This window comes from Podarcis erhardii (assembly GCF_964252035.2).
Source record: "Podarcis erhardii genome assembly, chromosome: 10".
NCBI lineage: Eukaryota > Metazoa > Chordata > Lepidosauria > Squamata > Lacertidae > Podarcis > Podarcis erhardii.
This window is the reverse complement of record NC_138500.1, coordinates 45,412,457-45,430,344: the sequence shown is the minus strand read 5'-3', so window position 1 is coordinate 45,430,344 and position 17,888 is coordinate 45,412,457. Positions and strand designations below refer to the sequence as shown.

At 45.2% G+C, this 17,888-nt stretch overlaps 1 protein-coding gene across 2 annotated transcripts in view; it reads right to left on the bottom strand.

Annotated features, from left to right (window-relative positions):
- The window catches only part of PTPRR (protein tyrosine phosphatase receptor type R), a 107,163-nt gene extending 89,821 nt beyond the window's left edge, over positions 1 to 17,342 (bottom strand). Inside the window, exon 1 of one of the 2 annotated variants that reach the window (XM_081878745.1) lies at positions 17,166 to 17,342. In XM_081878745.1, the coding sequence (XP_081734871.1) occupies positions 17,166 to 17,226 (61 nt within the window). In that variant the 5' untranslated portion in view covers positions 17,227 to 17,342. Of the gene's footprint in view, positions 1 to 7,384; positions 7,463 to 17,165 lie in introns of those variants that run through there. The other variant, XM_081878746.1, reaches the window with a different exon arrangement.
- Positions 17,343 to 17,888: the final 546 nt, after the last annotated feature.

Genomic DNA, 17,888 nt, shown 5'->3' with positions numbered 1-17,888 from the left:
CAACCAGCGCGACCAAGGCAGTTTCAGTCCCATGATGAGGCCTGAATCCCGATTGGAAGGGATCCAAATGGTCCGCATCCTCCAGGCGTGCCTGGAGTTGTTCAGCAACCACGCGCTCAATCACCTTGCCCAAGAATGGAAGATTTGAGACTGGGCGATAGTTGGCCATACTGGCCGGGTCTAAAGATGGTTTTTTAAGAAGCGATTTAATGACCGCCTCTTTCAGCAGATCTGGGAATGTTCCCTCACAGAGGGAAGCATTCACCACCCCGCAGAGCCCATCGCCCAGCCCTTCCCGGCTTGCTTTTATTAGCCAGGATGGGCAAGGATCCAGGAGACAGGTGGTTGGTTTCACGCGTCCAAGCAGCCTGTCCACATCCTCGGGGGTAACGTTTTGAAATTGATTCCATGCAACTTGACCAGACAGAGCTCTAGCACTCTCCTGCCCCAGCCCTGCTCCCACGGTGGTGTCTAGCTCCTTCCGAATATGAGTGATTTTATCTGCAAAAAACTTTGCAAAATCGTTGCAGGAGATCTTGGGGTCTTTACAAGGCCCAGGTGGTAAAGGTGGTTCCGTTAAATTACGAACCACCTGAAAGAGTCTCCTGCTACTATTTTCTGCAGATGCAATAGAGGCGGTGAAGAAAGTCTTCTTTGCCGTCGCTATCGCCACTTGGTAGGCTCGACGATGAGCTCTAACCTGTGTCCGGTCAGATTCGGAGTGAGTTTTTTTGCCACCGACGCTTTAGCCGTCTCAGCGATTGTTTCATTGCCCTCAGCTCCGAAGAAAACCACGGAGCTGTCCAGGCTCCATGCAATCGGAGAGGGCGCTTCGGAGCCAGACAGTCGATAGCCCTGGTTAACTCCGCATTCCAGCGGGCCACCAGGGAATCAGCTGAAAGGCCATCAACATGGGATAAAGCATCCCCTACCACTCTCTGGAAACCATTTGGATCCATTAAGTGGCGGGGGCGGACCATCTGAATTGGTCCCACCTCCCTGCAGAGGGGAAGGGTCGCGGAGAAGTCCAGTTGCACCAGGAAGTGATCTGACCATGGCACTTCTTTTGTTTCACTTTTACTTAGTGTCAGATCACCCACGTCACTAGAGGTGAACACCAGGTCTAAGGCATGTCCATGACTATGAGTTGGGCCAAACTTATTCAGGGACAGCCCCATGGAGGCCATGCTTTCCACGAAGTCCCGAGCAGCCCCTTGTAAGGTCGTGTCGGCATGGATGTTAAAATCCCCTAGGACAACCAAACTAGGTGTCTCCAGGAGAAAATCCGCCATGACCTGAAGCACCTCAGACAGGGAATCCTTGGTGCAGCGGGGAGGTCGGTACACCAAAAGGAATCCTGTACTGCCCCTATTGCCCAACTTCCAGAACATGCACTCAGAAAACTGGATCTTCCCAGTAGGACACCTGGTGCAAGCTAGTGACTTCCTAAAAATCACTGCAACCCCCCCTCCCCGCCCACATGACCTGGGTTGCTGTGTGTAAGAGAAACCTGGTGGGCAAGCAGCGGCAAGGACAGGCCCATCTGCTTCCTCCAACCAGGTCTCTGTCACACATGCCAGGTCAAATCCTCCATCCACAATCAGGTCGTGGATGGCAGTGGTTTTATTCATCATTGACCTGGCATTACACAGCAACACCTTCAGGTCATGTAGGTTTCCCCTGTTGATTCCAGTATCCATCCGGTCAAGGCCAGACCCGGAGGCAGGGATAGTCTTCAAACAACGACTAAACCTGCCTCCTCGGTAATGACATGGTCTGGTCTTAGCGTAACTCTGCCTCCTGCCCATGATCACCGAGATTGGATGTCCCAGTGCTTCCCCCCCCTGTGGAACTTGTCCCAGCCATCGTGTTGGCTGGGGCCCCACTCCCAGGCAGCCCTGATCTCGCCCCTTCAAAACAAAACACAAACTATACAGAACCAATAAAACAACAACAACATCATAAAGGAACAGAACAATTATACTAAAATTAATCCCCAACCAAATATCCATCCCACCCACCCCCAACAATGGAAAAAAATAAATAAAGAAATAAAAATTTAAATTGCCACCGACTGCTTGAGGACATTTTAAAGCACATTAACCACCTGGAACAGGGAAGCAATGGCAGAACACTTCTCACCCTTCCCCAAGAGTTTGTTCCAAAAGTTTGTTCCTGGGCCACGCCCCCTGGGCCAGTTGGAAAAGGCCCTGGAAGGGAGCAGGCCCTGCAGTCCTCACCCAGCCGATGGTCCCCAGCCGAGATCATATGGAAACACTCTCACATGCACAGACTTCAAGAATATTAAGTCTCCTCCTGTAGAGTGAATTGCAGTCTGTCACTTCACTTTGGTAAGTGATGGAAAAGGCAAAATAAAACACAGTTAAATAGCCAGAAAGTAGTTCAATAACCTAAGAGAGGGGGTAAGGATGGATGGGTAGATGGAAGACCATGTGCAGTAGCAGCATCTGAACTTTGGTAAGTGATGGACAAGGCTGAGTATAGCAGAGTTACCGTAGTAGTGAGAAAAAATTCAGTAACCTGAGAGAGGGGGAAAGGATAGATGGATGGATGGATGCCCAGTGCAATTGTAGCATCTGAACTTTAGAACTGTGATGTAAAAATTAAGGAAGCTGAAGTTCCATGGAAGAAGAAAAAAAAACCCCAAGAACTATGCAGAGTTTCTGGATGCTCAAGGAGATTCCAAAACTCAGATCTTGCAAAAAGATGCAATGGGACAGTTATGCAAGTGAGTGCTTTTCTAGTTGTGTTCAGGTGACATTTAATTCTGTGCTTTTGTAGAAAGAGAATCAGACAACAGGTTTACAACTATGTGAGCAAGCCAGTAAAACAAAAAAAGAAACCTGTAACGAAACAAAAAAAAAATCAAGCCAAGAGTGATTGACATTTATATATATTTCAGTAGCCATTAGATATTAGATTCAGGCTTGCAGTCTAGGCACCAAACGGGCAGGTGTTCACATCAAAGAAATCCGAGTTGACACCTGTCAAGATAATTATACATAAGCATAACAATGCACCGACACTACCTCTATAGCAGCGTTAACCTCTGGAAACATACACAGCCCGTTTCAGCTGCCTAATATTCCAGGTCCTTGAGCAGCTACAAAAGGCCATCAGTTAATATTTATAACGTAATTTGTTTCCCCCAGAAATAATTCTTCCAGAAATGGAATTCTTCTTCCAGACTCCCAACATTCTCTCCCTTTGTTGCAAAAGTGGTCAGTTCTATTTTTAGAACAGTAATCATTTTGAGACAGTGCCATGAAAACATAGAGCCAACCAACATTTTTTGATCCCTTTGTTATACTTCCCCGATATCTTGGAAGGACTGATGTTTTCACCTCCCACCTCAAGCATGCCCCAAAGGGGAACAAATATTTAGTGTTGGCGCTAAGGGGCTTTCAGCTTAATTTTCCCCTGTCCCCCCTCCTGACGAAACCATATTGAAGTATCTTTGCAATTACTCATGCCCTTTTTTCATTTTAGAGCAGAGCTTCTCAGCTGTTTTTGGACTACAACTCCCATCTTCCCTAGCTAGCCAGACCAGCAGCCAGGGATGATGGGAATTGTAGTCCAAAAGCAGCTGGAGACCCAAGTTTGGGAAACCCTGTTTTAGAGCAAGCAATGAAAATTGATACTTTGAAAAACAATCTACACCACGACTCTGACATGGTGGGAATGTGGATTGATGAAATTGTGTGCTTTGCTTGTACAAAAGGAGTATCACAGGGGTGGGGAACATTTTTCAGTCTGAACGCCATGTCACTGCCACATCACTTCTTGGCAACCTTTTGAATGCTGCTTGCTCGTGGTGTGGAGGTCAGGGGCAGAAATGGGTGAAGCAACAAATACGACGTTTAGTTTTGTACACTAAGCTAGTTTTTACGCACATTCAAACACTCCGTACCTTCAATCCAGACACACAAGAGGCATTGTCAGAGTTAAAATCCTGGAACTGTAGAATTGGAAGGACCCCCAAGAATCTTGTAGTCCAACCCCCCTGTAATGCAGGGATATTTTTGCCTAACATGAGACTTGAACCCACAACCCTCAGATTAAGAGTCCCATGCTCTATCAACTGAGCCAGGGCATCAAGGACGCATTTTAGCCAGGCAAAAGCACTTGGATCATTGATAGATGTGGCCTAGGGAGAAAGGCTAGACAGAGAGGCCTAAATTGTCACATTCAGCTCCCAGGATGAAGGTTTCCCACCACTGGGGTAATATGACTGCTTTGTCGCTCACTACTCAGTGAGCATTCTGGTTTTTCATTCAGCTAACTTTCAGTAGCTTCACAACATTAAATACAGGTTGACATGGGAATTACAGTCAGGGTGAAGAATCGCACAAGCCTTTCATCACACACCTCACCCCACATTCCCACTGGGACAATTTGGTCATATGGATTTTGACCTCACAGGGATGGCTTACTCCTCTTAGTGAGAGGCAACGACACATGGTATCTGCCATTCTGTTGGCATGAATAAAATCCAGTGAATTATAATTAGTCAGCTTAATGGCAGGTTATTTCACTTTTATCCTCTGGTAATTATCTTGGGTCTATGGGGATGTTCAGGAATGGAAAACTACTTCACACCCGAGTTTCCCAACCTTGAGGACTTTCTTTTTCAGAGCCTACCACGCAGATAGTCTCTGAAAAACAGAAAAAAATTAGAACCTACCCCCTAATATGTTTTGTCTTTCTCTAAAATGAAAAAGAGAAAGAATTTCCTGTTTCCACTGAATAAAAAGATAAAATCCTTTTCATACAATCACCTGATCTCAGTGTAATGATGGAAAAAAAATCTGAGAGTATTGGCTCCTTTTGTGATTGGGTAGTCATTCTAATTGAAATTGGGTTTCTTTTGTTTACTGTTGAAGAAGGAAAAAGATTTATTTTTCTTAAGGCAGGTTCTGTCTCTTATCACCACTGTCGCTTTCCTGGTCTCATTTCTCTATCTAGATCTGACCTACCATTCAGACCTCTGTTTCAGGTATTTTTTATGACCTCATTCCTCAACACACACACACACACACACACACACACACACACACACACACACTATAGCTATCAATAAAATCTATGGGATGCGCTGTATAGGTTTTGAATTGACCCGACATCCCACTCTCCACCTCTTCACAGCAGATGGTGCTTCCTACTGAGAGAACAGGCTGCCTCTTCTATCCTCCTATTCAATGCACTTAACAACAAAGACTACTCCTAATAAATCAGGACTGCAAGTTTTAATCAGATTAATCAACTCGACCATTAATTGACAGTTGGAGGCAAATCTAACGAGTGAGAACTCGTGACAGAGTTGTTAATCTTTCAGTGGCTATTTTTGTCCTAGTGTCCTACTGCAATAAGGAAGAAAAAATAATAAAAATTACGATGCCATCTCCTCCTAACAAGGAGTGCTAACTTTTGTTTCTGAAACTACAGGTTCCCATGCCCTTTTTTCTTCAACAGTGGAAAAAAAAAGACAACTGGTGGGGCAGCTGAGTGGGGCTACTTTCCTCTCCCACCTTTCAAACACCGTTCAACACCAGGAGGAGGAAGGGGGCTACTTATAGCTCCTTCTATAAGTAAGGAGCTTGGCAGGTGCAGCCATGGCAGCGGAGCCATTTCAGTGCTTCTGCAGCTGTGTCCGCACCATGCCAGGCTCACTGCTGCCTTTCCCCTCCCTCCAAAATTGGCTGCAATTTTATAAGAGCGTACAGTTTCCATGTTAAACACTTGAAAAGCATGAACCTGTGGTCAACATCCTTATTGCTGTCTTTGTGCAGAGTGTGTTCCAGTGTTTATCTTACACGTGGCATGAGGCAAAGCATGTTTACTCAGAAGAAAGTCCAACTGAGTTCAACTGACCATGCCAGGTTGCATATGATTGCGCCTGTAGTTTCCTACACACCCTGCAAGAAACATCACTGTTGTTACCACTGAACAGCCTTAGAGGATTGATGCTCCAAACTCTCCCAGTCATGGTTCAAATCCAGATTCCTCATCTTTCAAGCCTCCTCTCACATCCCTAGATCACACTGATTCTCATGAAGACAACCAAATTACTACTGTATTTACGTGAATCTAATGCACCATCGAATCTAATGCACACCTCAATTTTCAAAACCTTGAAACCAAAAAAAGTATTTGCTGGCGCCATCAAATCTAATGTGTACCCTAATTTTTGCGGTGTAATTTGGCCAAAAAAAAGATGTGTGTTACATTTGAGTAAATACAGTACATCTAACCCCGACTTCAGCTGTACTCAGCCCCACCACATAACTTGTATTCTTAAACTCTACACAGAAAGTGTGCACGCATCCAGCTTTGTACTATTATGGACTTGTGTTTGGAAATTCATAGATTTCAACTGACTTCAAAGAAGAGATTCTGTACTTCAAGTTGATGTTGTTCTCTATATTCCTTCAGCATCCCATGTACCTGTTTAATAATTCCAGCTACCATTTTTAATCTTAGAAGTATGTGTGCACTGATGATAACCATTATCACATCACCTGTTCCACATGTGGGGAAGCTTTGGGCCTCTAGATGTTGATGAACTACAGTTCCCATCATCCCAGACTATTTTCCGTGCTTGTCGGGGGTGGTGGTGATGGGAGTTACAGTTCAGCAATATCTACAGGGCCAAAAGTTCTGTTCACCTGGCCTACTCTTATGGTTTAAAACGGGGGGGGGGGGGTGGAAACCTGTGACCCTTTGCATGTTGCTAGACTGCAACTCCCATAATCCCTGAGCATTTTTACCATGCCTGCCGGGAGTTGGAGTCTATCAGCATTCAGAGGACCACAGATCTTCCGCCCCTAGTTAAAGAGAGACATGGATAGAAGTAGTCGTTTATTTACAGTGTTTTTATTCAGTCTTAAGAAGATCAGGGAGCCTAACCATTAAAGCAATCAATTAAAACAACAGTTATCAATAGCAAAATATACCGAGCAAATTAAAAGCATTAAAAAAAGAAGTTGTTCTTAAAAACCACAGAAACCCAGAGCCAGAAAGGTAAAAAACAAAACAAAACCTATTATAATAATCACTATTAATCCTAAATAAATACAAATACATCTTCAGTTGGTGCCAAAAAGATAACAAACCTGGTGCCACTTGGAGGACTGAATTCTAAAACCTACTTACTTGCAATATTGCTTGCAATATTTTGCTGATAATTGAAGGCAGAGGAAGCAGTGCGAGTATAAAGAGTGCGTTCTCCCCATCTCAAACCCCATAAGTAAACGCACATATCTGATTCCATGGACAACTCTACTAAAAACTGCTTAGACAAATAGCTTGCTTTAATTATATCCCCTTTCCCAATTAAACAAACCAAAGCATAGAACATATTTACCCAAAGGATGCTTTCAAATGATGCTCAATGTCCAACTGAGTACAGAGCCATCTGGAGCTAGCATCCCTGGCATCTGTAATATCTGCTTAACAAATCCATCTCAAATGACCAGGAGGTCACATGCCAGTTGCGACAGACTCATTGCCTGCATTTCCCCTCCCCTAAAACCATTGCATCCAGAGCAAAGCTCTTCCTTGATTTTGCATATTTTAACATGCATTTAAAATATACTTTGTGAAATAATAAAATACTGTACGGTACACTTTTAAGAGAAAATCTGACAGGCTCAAAGTCACTGAGAATAAATCAAAAAGGGCTTATTTGAGCTTCTGACTACTGTATAGAGATGTATTTCACAATCAACTTTTAAGTGAAGTGGAAATCTGATATTGTGGGCAATTGGATTTCTGTGGTACACTCATGTGAATTAAGAGTTGATGGATCGGTCCCTAATGTATTCACAATCCTGACTCACTCATACACAGAATATTGATTCATTTAATGTTGCACAAAACTTGGACATTTTCCAGAAGGTGCCTTTTTTTTCATCGTCCCTGAGACTCCATTGAACAGAATGGATAATCTCACTTTACAAGGAATGAATTTAGGATTATTTTCATGCATCCAAGGCTGTGTTCATGTGTTAGATATTCTGGAGCATCTGCCTTCTGTATTAACCACACTTGTTTTTGAATATAAATTTATCTGTTGCTTGTTCTTCACACGGCGTTAAGTAAAATCAATGAAGCTATCGGAAGTACCATTTACTCCTATATGTACCATCCCATTAAAGGTAAAGGTGAAGGAACCCCTGACCATTAGGTCCAGTCATGACCAACTCTGGGGTTGTGGCGCTCACCTTGCTTTATTGGCCGAGGGAGCCGGCATACAGCTTCCAGGTCATGTGGCCAGCATGACTAAGCCGCTTCTGGCGAACCAGAGCAGCGCATGGAAACGCCATTTACCTTCCCGCCGGAGCGGTACCTATTTATCTACTTGCACTTTGATGTGCTTTCAAACTGCTAGGTGGGCAGGAGCAGGGACTGAGCAACGGGAGCTCACCCCGTCGTGACGATTCGAACAGCCGACCTTCTGATCAGCAAGTCCTAGGCTCTGTGGTTTAACCCACAGCGTCACCCCCATCCCATTAGCAATGTACAAAGCTGCCTTATACTGAATCAGACCATTGGTCCATCTACTTGAGTGCTGTCCACACTGACTGGGAGCAGCTTTCTCAAGTTTCACGTACAATGGAAATAAATCTCCAAATATATCCCAGTTCATCACTCTTCTCAGTTGACAGATAAAGATTTCCTTAGGATCATACTAAGATCTGCAGGACACGTGGAACCCAGGCCTCCTCAATCTCACTCTCAAATCTCTGTCTGCTGGATTACAGCAGTGCTGACAGGCTATGGTCTGAAGAAACATAAAGCTAGCACCTTGCTGATGCTAATCAGGTCTGGGTTTGGGTCAATGCCCTGCTGAAGAACCTTGAGTTTCACAACAGAACAAAGGAAGGATAGAAATGTCAGGAAATCAATCAATGTGACTTGCACCATGCAGTGCTCATTTGATTGCTTTACCATGTGCATAAAGGCAGATTTCAACGTGCCACTGTATTGGTTTCCAACAGGGGTATGGTGGCAGCATAATAAAATATAGGTATGCTTTGAAACAACAACAATTATGCAACCACTCCATCACATTTCTAAAGTGAGATTGAGTCCACTCAGCCCACACAAGTCCTGGATTGGTCAGAATCTTCTCTACCAATATTCTTCCATCCTACAGATTTGAAGATATTTTTCAGTGTAATAACACACACACAGAGAGAGAGACAGACAGACACACACCTCTCGATGCAGAACCACCAAGCTATTTCACATGAACACACCCTAACTAGCTTCTTCTGAAACAAAGCAAAAAATAACTTTGTAATATGTCTGCTGAGCTTTCACATAGAAAAAAAAGATAATTGTCTACATCCTCCTAGCATAGATTACGTCCTAATAAAATTTCAGCAGGGAACCTTCTGCAGCAGAACAAATTTAAGGGACAATGGCTGGAAAGTGTTTAAATTAATTAATGCCGTGAAGCAGAATTCTAAACACGTTTCAAAGCAGAGTCGGCTACGCTCATTCTAAATATTCTTTTCATATGCATAGTAGACTGGCGATGTACATAGCAGCGCTAGTCCTCCTTCTCCCTAAAATAATTCTGCACTTGGAAATTGCATTCCTGTAGAATGTAGTTGGATCACACTGAGCAGTCCACCTCTGTGGTGACAACCTCTTCTCTCAAGATAATACGTTTTGTTCTTCTCTGCTTCAGTTTAGGCAGAGCTCCTGGAGCATGGCATGTAGGCAATATGAAGATCAGCCTTCATCAAGCAGGCGCTCTCCAGGCATTGTTGAACTACAACTCCCATCAGGCCCCAGCCAGCATGGCCAATGGTCGAGGATGGTGGGAGCTGGAGTCCTGCAACACCTGGAAGGCAACAGGATGATAAAGACTCAGGGATGGTGAACCTGCACCTCACAAACACCTAGATGTTTTTGATCTCCTGTCATTTCTGATTATGTTCACTGGGGCCAATAGGAATTGGAGTCCAATAACATTTGAAGAACCACAGATTCCCCATCCCTGCTTTAGTTAAACCAGAAAGGGTCAGTAGAGCATATGGCAGGCATAGGCAAACTCGGCCCTCCAGATGTTTTGGGACTACAACTCCCATCATCCCTAGCTAATAGGACCAGTGGTCAGGGATGATGGGAGTTGTAGTCCCAAAACACCTGGAGGGCTGAGTTTGCCTATGCCTGGCATGTGCTCTATTGTGTGGGGACTCCCTGGTCCTGAATGGGGTAACTGTGCCCCTAAAGGACCAGGTGTGCAGCCTGGCAGTCATTTTAGACTCATTGCTGTCCATGGAGGCACAGGTCAATTCTATGTCTACCAGATCCATCTGGTATGATGAGACCCTACCTGCCCACAGGCAGTCTCTCCAGAGTGGTGCATGCTCTAGATAGCTCCCGCTTGGACTACTGCAATTGCGCTCTACATGGGGCTACCTCTGAAGGTGACTTGGAAACTACAACTAATCCAGAATGTGGCAGCTAGACTGGTGACTGGGAGTGGCCCCCAGGACCATAAAACACCGGTCCAAAAGAATCTTCACTGGCTCCCAGTATGTTGCTGAGCACAATTCAAAGTGTTGGTGCTGACCTTTGAAGTCCCAAATGACCTCAGCCCAGTATACCTGAAGGAGCATCTCCACCCCCGGGACAGTGAGGTCCTTCTCTGAGGACCTTCTGGCCGTTCCCTCACTGTGAGAAGTGAAGTTACAGGGAACCACGAAGAGGGCCTTCTCAATAGTGGCCCTCCCTGCGGAACGCCCTCTCATCAGGTGTCAAGGAAATAAAGACCTACACAACTTTTAGAAGACATCTGAAGGCAGCCCTGTATCAGAAAGCTTTTAATATTTGATGATTTACCATGTTTCTATACATACTGTAAGCTGCCCAGAGTGGCTGGGGAAACCCAGGCAGATGAGCAGGGTATAAATAACAAAATTATTATGATTATTAAAAGGTCACAGATTCAATCCATCCATTTCCTGGTAATGCTGGAAAGACTGCTTTCTGAAAGCCAGGAGAGCAACTTTCAGTCAGTACCAACCACCCTGAGCCAGATGAACCACTGGCCTGAATCCATATAAGGTGGTTTCCTATGTTCCAAACCTATCCGAGCCTACTTGGATTTTTAGATCTTCAGCAGACACTTTTCTCTGTCCTGTCACACTCACCACACATTTGGTGAGGATATGTGAGAGAGTCTTGTCGAGGGCTGCTCCTAGATTGTGAAACTCCCTTCCATGGGAGTCCAGGCCGGCCCCCTCTCTGGTTTTCTTTCACCAGCAAGCAATGACTTTTTTGTTTAGAAGGGTCTTTGGCCATTAACTGGCTGTTGTGACAAGATCCTTTAATGGTGGGTCTTGTACATTTTCTTCTCCTCTTGTGCTTTTGGATGCTTTTAACTTGTTTTGATTCAGTGCTGGTTTTAATATGCAAAATTTCCTAACTGTTCTATGCATGTTCTTAGCTGCATCTGTTTTCATTCTTGCTGTGATCTGCCTTGGGTCTGCACCAATTAAAATATAGGATATAAAATAAAGTAAAATAAAATAAATCGTTGTCAGCCAGTGCTGTGCTGAAACCTGTCGCCCCAATTTCTTACCTGCGAAAGAGCCTTCTGTTTTTCTACCTCACTCGCAGGTTGGGTGCAGTATCAAGCTTGCTTTATTCCTGTGAGGTCAATGTGGGTAGTGTGGGTGTTTTTCCATCCCATGAAACATTTCTTCAGGGCTTTGCAGCCTACAGAGTTGCCTGTGCTTCCTGTTGCTGGGAAGAAAAGAACTCAAGGGAGGAGTTCTCATGATGTATTCCCCTGGGCTTTGATTGAAGCATGGGAAGTAGGGAGGGTGGCTGCTGAGCCCCTAAGATCAGTTCGCGCACTGGTTTTGTTTTTAAGGGAAGTGCTTCCTTTATTTATTTCTGTGCTGATTTCTATAAGAGCAAACCGACTAAACAACAACAACAACAACAATGCACAGCTGTCAGGCACATGGTAAGCAGGGTCCTTGAACTTATGAAAACTCAACGCTAGGACAACATAGAGTTTTCAGGTAGCATGGCCATCTGAGGAAAGGTCATAGCCCAGTCAGTGGCAGACAATCTGCTTCTCATGCAAAAGGTCCCAAGTTCAATCCCTGTCTGAAACTGTGAAGAACTGCTGTCAGTCAGTGTCAACAATACTGAGCCAGATGGACCAACAGCCTGGCTTCATATAAGGCAGCTTCCTCTGTTCCAAGTGTGCCGAACTTGTGGATCTGTAGAATGAAAGGACACTCACAAGCATCCTTTGGCCATGCCAGAGGTAAGGTGAGTCCTGAATTCCACTCATGAGATTTTTACAGAAATTTGTGGTAGAATGGCTGAAAAATTCAGGATAATTTGTCAGCATAGCATTATTGCTGAGAGCTTTAATGTGACCCAATAGATTTGTTTTTGAGGCTTACATAAAGATCTTCTGAATCAATCATCTCCTAGTGGTGGTGACCAAGTTCTGATGCTGAACAAAACTACCCCAAACCTTCCCCAAATGACCAGGATCCAGTAAAGGACAGGGACAGATCTGCCCTATAGATGTGATTCATTGGCTGCAATCCAGCAGTTACGCAGCTTATGCCAATTCATTTTAATGAGCTGAATTGCACTCATAGCCTTTAAATAAATACTCTAATGTAAATAAATACTCCAAGGTAGGTGTTTGGCACAGTACTTGATATATCTACCAGTTTTAGATGTCATTACTGCCTTCCTTAAGATGTCTCCTAAAAACTGTGTTATTCAGACATGCCTTTACAATGTAAATTTCTTTTTACCAACCAGTATTTATTTATATATTTTACTGGTGCTTTTAATGATCTTACTGTAATTTTGTATGCTGTATATCACCTTGCTGCCTTTTACTGAACCAACAAACCTATGTGGCATTCTTTTTGTTAACCTGTAGGCATTGTCAGTGCAAGCCTTTCACTTACATAGGACATCCTCCACACCCAGTCAATGGGATAAGATGTGCACTAAAGACGCTGTACAGCCTATATGTTTTTTAAGTCTGCTTAACTTTTTGGTGGGTGGTGCTGTGGCCGGGTCTAGGGCCTTGCAGTGATCCACCTGGGGGCGGAGATCAATGCAGGGGCGGGGTCCCACCCATCCCACCCATGGGCGGGACCCCACCAGCCAATCAGCACTGGAGGGAGGAGTGGCCAAAGGAGATTTAAACCGCGGCACAGCTGGGGGCTGTCCTCTCATACCCAAAGCACAGTCACTTTGTTTCAATCAGCTTTCTTCTATTGCTATTGCAATAAACCAAACTATATGGTTCTTGGATCTCTCCCATACAATGACAACAACAACAACAACAACAACAACAACAACAACAACAACAACAGGAATCAAACTTCTGGCCAATGGTATCCTGGAGCTCATCTAATCAAAGCCCACAAACCTATTTTCCTTCCTAACTTAGTGAATGCTAGAGATTTTTTTAATGTGTTGCTTATTGTTAACTCCACACTGTGAAAGTCTCCGCTTGTACCACAGAATGGGAGCCATACTGAGAACCAGAGATGTTTCAGCCACATCTCACAGAGGGGATATAATGAGAGACTCACAGCCGCACTAAGTGCAATGCAGCTGATGGCTATAGATGGAAACCACCATGTATAATTCATAACCGTAGTCCATGATTAGATGAATTTCACAATCTTGTTGGCCAGATTCCTTTTTTGCTGTATGCAAGAGATCCAGGAATCGTAGTTAGGTGTATCACAAGAGCAATATGGGGAAGCCCAACAAAATTTGTGTGCATAATATCAAGCCATGTATCAGGTAGGTATAGTTTTAGGCGGTACGCGAGGGCTCTCCAGAGTGAAAATTACTCCATTAAAAATAATAATCCTCTCACTTAGAAAACCAGAATGTCTTGGAGAAGGCTAAGCTAGAACACTTCCCTGACGCCAAGTATTTTATGTGCAGAGTTGTTGTTGTTTTTAATAATAGAGAAGCATTATGAAGCAGTGCAGCTTAGACACAGGCTTACTTCCACCATGAGAACTAAAAGACACAGGATCATAGAACTGTAAGGGACTGCAAGGGTCATGTAGTCCAACCCTCTGCAATGCATGGGGTTTGAACCCATGTCCCTGAAATTAAGAGTCTCATGCTCTACCAACTGAGATATCCTTTCCATAGTGGATTGTGATCCTAAACCCATTTACTTGTAGCTTACTCCAGCTAGATGTGCTTAAGGTCGTGCCCTATAAGCCAAGACTTCATTCTTAAGAATATTGATTCATGAAATAAGATTCAAATGAAATAAATAGGACTGGGTTTCCATTGGAGTGGGCTGCACAGATGCAATCCTAGGCAAATCGAATGGCTCTTCAATTGTTACGCCTACACACTCAAAGTACGTAGATGTGCTTGTCCATGTGGAGGTGCGACTGCCCATTAAAACACACCTCCATGCCCATGTATTCAGCAGACCACCAAAAAGGGCAACCTATGTGCCTATAAGCAGAGCCTATCCACCTGATGTAAAGTTCCTGACGGTGGGGAGAGTCTACAGCTGAACACACACAGGCTCTCCTTTCCTATAGTCCAGGCATGTCCAACTCCCAAGAGACTGTGATCCACTCCCACTGAAAAAAAAAAAGTGGCAGTGATCTACCTACCCTCTTCTGGATTGAGCTTCAGGGGTCTTATTCTAAATATTAGCTTCCAATTTGATCTCCAAAGTAATTTTAGCCACTAAAATTTTATTTAAAAATAAAGGACAATAGTCAGCTAAGTTTTACTCAGAGTAAACCCAGTGAAATTAATAGACTCAGCTTAGTCATATGCTGTCATTTTAATGAGTCTTCTCCGAGTAAACTTTAGGTGACTACCATCCAAACACATGCAGACATGCAAGTTTAGAATGTCCCAGCCATGGTGGAAGATCAGTTGAGGGGCATAAAAAGGGCCTTTCTCTGTGGCCACACTTAAACTCTGGAAGTCTTTGCCCCTTGAGGCTCAGTTGGCACCTTCTCTTATGCCATAGGGCAAAAACCATTTCCTTTGGTAGGCTTTAGGTTTATCTGATCCACAATTTGTATTATATGCTGCACCAGTCTCTGTTTCCACTATATTGTAGCTCTGAAATATTTTGCATTGTGTAGTTGGTTTTAGGGTGCAACGTTGCAGTCCCCAAGAGTACATCCCAGGAGCCAGAGGTTATTGTGGAGAGAAAGGTCCACCTGTGAAGATGGAGGTCCACAGGTGGAAGCCCTCCAGGGGCAAACCATCCATATGAATGCAGAGATACAGAGAGCGCTCAGGGCCTTAAGGGTTCTCACTGAACAGTCTTATAATATGTACTCAGATGTAAGTTTCACTGTTGTTCAGTGGAACTTACTCCCAGGTAAGTAGATACAGGCTTGCAGCCTCCATCATCCAACACTAACTAGATACAATTAGAGATTATAAAAATGTTGCATTAAACTAGCAGGAGTGAGAGAAGGTACATCATTCCAGTTATTAGACAGATGACTCAAAACTGCAATCCTAAAAGAATTATTCCCATTGAATGCAACAGTATTTGCTTCTGAAAAGGCATGTTAAACACCTGAGTTTTATGCAATACCTGAGTTTTATGCAACAAAATATGACCAGCTGGGGGAGGGATGCCCAACTCCAAATCAGTGTGTGCCTGTGATTAGTGAGGTATTGAGTCCGCAAGATTTTTCTTTCTTCGATTTTTCCAAACAAACCCCTTGGGCAACTAACATCTCCCCACCACCAAACTGTAGCCATGTAAGACCACTCAGACAAACTGGGAGTGAAGCTCCTTAGCAGACGACATCCATTTTCATTGCAGGAAGAACTTAACAGCAATGTTTGCTGAAATGAGGTGGTGCTGTGGTTCTGTTAACAGAGAGTTATCTTTAAGTAATGGTCCTTCTGTTTAAAATGAGGACCTTGCACTTTAAATGACGGGGATCAGGAGCCCAAGACGATTGCGATATTCTTTGAACCATCTTTCTCTTTCTGTGCAGAAATTCAAGCATATAATAACTAGTCTAAAACCGATGGCCAAGATTAAAAAGGTGTTCACGGAGGGGGGCTGTAATGCTTTAATTGCAGCGTTTTCCTGAAGGCGGCAAAGCTTTTGCTAGGTAAGCAGAGAGGGGATTTATTATCCTCGCTGTACGGCTATTGCACAAGAGAGAGCTGTCGCAGCAGGATTTCACCTTTCCTAAAATGCTACTTCCACATCCCCGCACGCATTTAAAGCACAGCCTCCATCATGCTACAATAATGACTTGTGCGATTTCCCCTGCAAACAAACCTAAAAGGTGCACAGGCATAAACCTCTAGTCCTTCGATCTCTTGTTACCTGGAAGGGCAGCAGCTGAGCGTTTGCAATGCTGTGTTGTTTTGAATTACCGTAATTCTTATTAACAGAGCTCAGGACAGCGGGGACCATATGATTGCAAGATGTAGAAATTGTCTGGCCCGGTTCCCCGCTGCTTCGCATTTCTAGGTATTTCGGCTTGTCGCTGACCCTGGTGCTGAAAACCCGAAAACATGCACTGTACACAGACGGACAGAGGAGCCCACACCAGACAACACCGACAGAAAACAGCCCCATCCGCTCCCCCCAAACTGCTCCTGTCTGGGCAGAAAACAGACACTTTTCCCGAACAAAAGAGGGATCTTCAGCTTTCGAGAGAAGCAGCTCCGGGCTGCTGGGGGAGAGCTCGAGGCGAATCTAGCCCAGATTACGGCGGGGCTAAGACACGTCGCCGGAGCTACAAACCAGATGGTCTGCCTCTGCTAAAGCGAACAAGCTATTGCTCCAATCCACCCTTTGGAACGCGCAAAAGCAAATGACCCACAAAAACGCGCAGATGAACAGCGGGGAGGATCCAACGCCGATTTGCTCGTTTTTCAGCCCCAAAACCCTTCCTGGGACGCCAATAAAAGATGGTGACCCCGCACCCAAGGAGGGGAACTACCCAACAGGTGGTTTAATGGCCCCGATTCTCCCTCCCTCTCTCCCTCTCAACGTGCCCGGACGCTCAGAGAGACCCCTTCCAACCCTCCTAGCCCAAGCCTCGGCTGCTCTGCACGCCATCCTAGCACGCCCAGATTGGGTCCTCTTGCGTGTTTACCTGCAGCCTGGAGCTGGAGCAAGAGGCACGCCACGGGCAGGCAGGCTGCTGTCGTCCACATGGTGCGCGCCTGCGGCTGGGAGAGCGCCGATCTCCGCCTCGCTCGCTCTGGCCGCGCTCGGGGTTTTGCTTCCCATCAGGTTTTCCTCCTTCCTGGTTAATGAGCACGCTGGGGGAAACGGCGCGTGCGCAGCTGCGGCGAGCCGAGAGACGGCCCCTTGGCCGCCCGAGCCGGCTGCCGGCGGAAGGGGCTGCCCGGAGGGGCGCTTGTATGATGGCAGGCAGGCATCCAAGTGGACAGGCTCGGGGAGCTGGGAGGAGAGGGGGGATCCCTGGGTCTGGAAAGGCAGTTGACGACGGGGAAGAAGGAGCAATGGAAGAGCCTAGAGACTAGCTCTCTCTTCTACAGCTGGTCAGAATTGGAAGGGACCACGAGGGTCAACCATCCCAACTCCCTGCAATGTGAAGGGATCTTATGGGACTCAAACCCACGACCTTGAGATTTAGAGCCTCATGCTTACCCACCGAGCTATTCTGCCACCCTTTCTTTTCACCCATCCAGCCACCTTGCATACACAGATGGTTGGGTTAACTCTCTACAGTTGCCCAAGCAGTGACCACCATATTTTCTGCCTCCAACTCCATAAAAACTGTTCCAGCCAGCTGAGCCAGCCCTACCATGAGGCAAAGTGAGGGGGCCATGTTGCAGCCGCCTCAGACAGT